Source organism: Calidris pugnax, unplaced genomic scaffold, assembly GCF_001431845.1.
Source record: "Calidris pugnax isolate Ruff unplaced genomic scaffold, ASM143184v1 scaffold211, whole genome shotgun sequence".
Lineage (NCBI taxonomy): Eukaryota > Metazoa > Chordata > Aves > Charadriiformes > Scolopacidae > Calidris > Calidris pugnax.
Genome location: NW_015091083.1, coordinates 6,804,578 through 6,809,927, shown reverse-complemented (window position 1 = coordinate 6,809,927; position 5,350 = coordinate 6,804,578). Strand labels below are relative to the sequence as shown.

The 5,350-nt window shown below is 38.1% G+C and overlaps 1 protein-coding gene across 1 annotated transcript in view; it reads right to left on the bottom strand.

The window, feature by feature from the left end:
- Window positions 1–2,051: 2,051 nt before the first annotated feature.
- YY1 (YY1 transcription factor) overlaps window positions 2,052–5,350 on the bottom strand; it is a 27,428-nt gene continuing 24,129 nt past the window's right edge. The window contains exons 4-5 of the mRNA XM_014957557.1: window positions 4,972–5,130; window positions 2,052–3,850 (exon numbers count right to left, since the gene is read on the bottom strand). Coding sequence (XP_014813043.1) covers window positions 3,668–3,850; window positions 4,972–5,130 — 342 coding nt within the window. The 3' untranslated portion in view covers window positions 2,052–3,667. The remainder of the gene's footprint in view (window positions 3,851–4,971; window positions 5,131–5,350) is intronic.

Here is a 5,350-nt window from a genome sequence, read left to right as displayed (position 1 = left end):
AAAACTTCTTGTTCCAAAGTGCCATCTTTATAGAACAACTGGATCAACCAAACTCAGCAACAGCTACCACTCGACTAGGCTTCCCACTGTTTTGTCTAGCAGCCCTGACAAAAATACTGATTTTTCTCCATTTCTTCAAGGCATTAAGGAACTGCATTTTGAAGAATGTGCAATAGTGTCCTCCAGTCTGTCCATCTTAATCAAGCAGAAAGACTCATCATTCCTCTTTTTCCCCAAGGCAGGTACTGATAAAATATCCCATGAACACCCTACGGCCAGTGATGACCAAGTGGAAAACACCTCTTCCCCACCACTGCCATTTCCTCTTTCATCTAGCACTTTGAAGGGATTAGCTTTCTTCAAACGTTTTAAAGGCTCAGTAATTTTGCCATTTCTGTTAACTCTTGCTTCTTTTGCTTTTTACTTACTGTGGAATTAGCAGAGGGAAGGGATCTCACCTGCCTTTAAAACCACATTACTGCTGACAAGCTACGTTTTTAGAGCGTGTTTAGCATTTGGCTTTGTTGACTGACAATTTGTGGCCAATGTAGGGGGAAAAAGAAGTGGCCAATCGCACTACCTTAACTCAACAGTGAGTGTCTTCAAAAAGAAGATATCTCAAGTCAAATTCAAGTTCAGCTGAGGTCCTGGTAGGGAGGAAGGAGTTCTCAGTCCCATTTCACTAAGGATTTATTCACTTTACGTTTCGAATCTGTATCAGGGCTTCTCCTAAAACCTTTTCAATAAGAACAATCTCCAGAAGTAATAGGTATTCAAATTCACTTCGTCTTGGATTTAAAGCAGGACTGAGTGCTACTGGCAGACCACAGACAGACACAGCTGAAAAAATCTCTAGTCAGGTCTACCTTTAAAAAAACAACCAAAACAGTCAGTCTCCAACAGAGTTTGCCTCCTTCCATTTGAAGGGCAGGAGAACCAGCTAAGGAAATACGAAATCTAAGACCAAATGAGCAGTAGAACAGGCACGAGTAAGCACTTACATCTTTTGCCAGCTTTAAAACCAGTGGCTCCATTTCCCCCACCCCTCAGACTCTCCTCCCCTTACCTGGACTTGCTCACAATTCGGCAGTGCGACGCGGGAACTCCTCAGCAGTGGGCTGGAACGGTGGGCTCCATTCTCAAAGCCTGCAATTTCTTCACTGAAAATCCACAAGGAGAACTCTGGAATCAACTAAGCATGAAGTTTTAAGAACAAGATGTGCCAATTATACTTTAAGCGCTTAAATAACTTACACAAGCTGCTCGATGCACGTATTTATTCATACCCAATATGCAATTAATTAGATACAAAGCCAGATGTTTCATGGTACTAAGTGTTGCTGCTCACACTCAGGAGTGTATCGAATGCTGCTATTTTGAGGCCTAGATGAAAATTTTTCAGCTCTCTCTCCATAACCGGGTGCAATATAACTAGGGGTGATACACATTTCAGTTTCCAGTTAATCCTCAAATTGGTGTTTAACAGAAATAATTTAGTCTCCAATGTACGTTCAAGGATGAAGTACTGACACCATCAAGGGATCTCTTTACTTTGCAATTCAGTAAAACGGGTACCACGCTATGACATAGAAAGCAAACTTCTGTGCAAGCCTAACACCATCATATACACTGTTTAAGGGAAAAAAAAAGTAGGGTCAATTAGAACTAGACTGAACTGATTTTATTTCCTTCCAAAAAGAATATACACTAATTTAACTGTACACAGAATTTAATTTAACTATAACTATACAAGTTTCAGTTTACTGTCCTGTTCAAGAACTGCTTATATAAAAAAAATACTGCCAAAATTCTAATGCATACTTTACAATTAAATGCCCCCTTTTTCTTTCTACCTCTAATAACCTCAGACTAGAGCTGCAGTGTACAGAATAACTTATGTACAGATGAAAGTTCCCTTGCTCTTAAGTGCAGTTTCATTATTGCCCATGTTTTTTCCACTACCACCAAAGCCGGACTCAAAAGTAAGTTTTACGGTATTAGCAATGAAAAATATGATGAACCTTTTAAGAACAGAATTCAGAAAAAAAAGATTAACAACAGTTTTTACTATATTAAAATGTCACATCCATCTAAAAAGTAATACTTATGCATTTCTGTGCATATTATGTTTATTAATCCATAACATTTTACTATAGTATCTGCAAATTTCTTACTTTGAACACTTGAACAAGCGAGTAGTAACCACCTTTAGCTACACCATCAAAACCCCATCAAGTTCTCTGAGAACTCTTGAGTTCCTGTTTTGAAGTCAAAGATGTCCAGGGAAGTTCCAACAATTGTCATCATTACACTCAGTCAAACAAGCCAGTCAAAAGACAATTTTCTTTTTTTCCAATATGACCACTCAAATCCTACTGTTCCCCAACTTTCTATTGTTATTGCATTTAAACCTCCAAGATTCCTTACCCTGACTAAAGAAAGGTGCCCATTCAGCTGTTTCCTCTACTGCTTTACCCAGTTGCTGTCCAGGCACACTGAAAACTCCCCACCACACTGCCAGGTCACCAGATCCACCATTCCGGTTAGTGGAAGTCTAGGTCACTCAAAACCAGAATTACAGTCACCAATTCTGTTTGGGTAAACCACCTCATGTGTGGCATTATCTAATTTCACCACAAATCATTGCAATTGAATGTAAAGTAAAGGAAACTTGAGTTTATTTAGCTTCCAATTTCTGGGAGGTCAAGAGGAACTAGGGTTGCTCTGGACAACAAAAGAAAATAGACTGTGCTTACAGATCATTTTCTGCCATATTCTTTCTTTAGGACCACTGTTTTATTGTTGCCCTTTCTATTACACGGGATGTACATATTATCAGGTGTTAATAAAAGGTCAGTGCCTGTACAATACATTCTACAACTGAGCACCACTTTCCGTAACTGAACAGGCAAAGAAATTACACTGAACATCAGCATCTGGCAGTATTTCTCCAAAAAAAGTGACTAAAATGGGTTTAAATTGATTAACACTATTAAATCACATCTAATATTTGATACTACATGATTTCATTACAGCTATACGATACAATTATACAAAATGTGTTAACATCAAAGAATACAACCAAAATTAAGATAGCAAACAAAACCTATATAACTTTTTTTTTCTTTACAGGAAAATACTTTTGAAGTATGCATGTAACTGCCCATTCTTTTAAAGAAAATCTACCGCAAGCAAGTTATCAACCTCCAGAAAAATCACACATAGCATTACTACGCATATCCCCAAAAAGTGTACAATATGCACACTTGGAATACAAAATTAAAAAAATTGTAAGCAACAGGTGAGCTTCATATTTATAAGAATGTGAAAAGAAGTCCAATTTTAGCACTGTTGTATAAAGAATTGTCTTTTTTGATGCAAGTTCGTGAACAGACCCCCTCCAGTTGGGGCCACACTTTACAAAACACCGTGTTGTACGGGGTTACAGAGCAAGGTAGAGCATCTTAGCAATGTCACCTTAAAGTTTTTTTTGTTGGTTTTTTTTTTGCTTTTTATTTACTACTTATCAAAACACGTCCTTTTAAGTTTGTAGGGTTCTTTTTTTAAAATTCTTTCCTAGAAACAATATACAAAGGGGAGGCGTATTTATTTTCAATTCATTCTCCTGTAAGATGTTTTTGAGTTCAAGAACTTTCTCTTCCAACTCTCACTGGTTGTTTTTGGCCTTAGCGTGTGTTAAGATGTGAGATTTCAGGTTAGTTGATTGCGCGAACTTCTTATTGCAGCCGTCAAATGGGCAAACGTAGGGCCTGTCGCCAGTATGAATTCGCACGTGTGTGCGTAAATTGAAGTCCAGTGAAAAACGCTTTCCACATCCTTCAAATGTACACTGTTGAAAGGAAAAGACAGACTCCGTTAGCTAACAAAACAGAACTCATTTCCAGCCTTGATTAAAATATTCTTCTTTAAATCACTAGGCTGAGAAACACGAAGCCAAGACGCTAAAGGCTGCTATAGGTGAAGTTGTAGACATCACTTGTAAAGCGCACGAAAAATAAAACAAATACTTCAGGTTGTTTTACCACAGTAGTGTATCTATTTTCAAAGAGGGAAATAACTTCCAGGTTGCAAGCAAATGCCTTCACTAAAACCACCTTTCTCTACATCTAAACCAGGATTTCGCTAGGCTGTACTAGAAAACAGAAAAAATGTTTCAGGTCAGAATTTCTCCCTTTCGGTGACCATTCGCTCATTTCACCAGCTTTACTTTTAAGATGGGGCTGGAATACAAGGGGCAGAACGTTTAGCAGTAAATACTTATATTTACAACACAGCAGATCCAGCATACACATCTAAGTCAATGCCAAAGGACTGCAAATCAAATTTTTGAAAGAATTTATTTTAAAAAACAAAAATCTACAGAAAGTACCCATCTTACACATGTACTGGAGAACACGGATATGCTCAAGACTATGAATATCTGTAAAGAAGACTCATAAGGAGTATCACAGGAAGTAGGCAGGGGACCTCTGGTGGCAGAAGCTCACGTGACTTGGTATGAATGGAAAAAGATTCAGTGACTACCACCATGAAAACTGATTAATATCCACTACTCAAAATTAGTACCATGAGTCAACCGAGCAAACAGCACTGAGTCTCAGTGTCCACAAGTGCTAAGTTGAAAAGATGAGGAGGAGAAAGAGACCATTTTCCTCACTCAGTAGTAACTGCAGACTTTGTTTTTAAAGCGAGTAACTTTACATCATATTTTGGGAAGTATCTCCCATGTATACACAATTGCTAATTTCTAACAAAAGCCCACAGAAATAGTTAAACAATAGCCTAAATAGCTTAAGGGGACTTCTGATTTTTAAGGTGATCATTCAGTGCCTCATCTGATTTTAGAAAAAGACATAGTATCCCTAAAGTCATATGGAAGCTAGGTTGAGTTACAGTCTACACACATTTATCAAATCAATTGTGGTACATATGTCTGGAGGTTACCAATACCTGAAAGGGTTTCTCTCCAGTATGAACTAGCTGATGTCGCTTTAGTTTTGAGCTCTCCACGAAAGCCTTGCCACATTCTGCACATACGTGTACTCGAGGGCCATGAGTGTGCAGATGCTTCCTCATGGCAGAGTTGTCCCTGAACATCTTTGTGCAGCCCTTAAAAAGAACAGTGAAACTCAATTAGTAGATAAAACCTTTTTTATGGGAACTAGCTTATCTCCTACAGTACAAGCATTTAGAACGCGTTTATATCCCAAATAACTTCTTAAGAGTTGGCCCTGAAAAAGGGAGCCCTTACATTTATTTAGAAAAAAAAAAAAGAACCAATACTAAGAAAACCATCCATTTGAAAAGCTGACCAAACCCCCCCAGATCG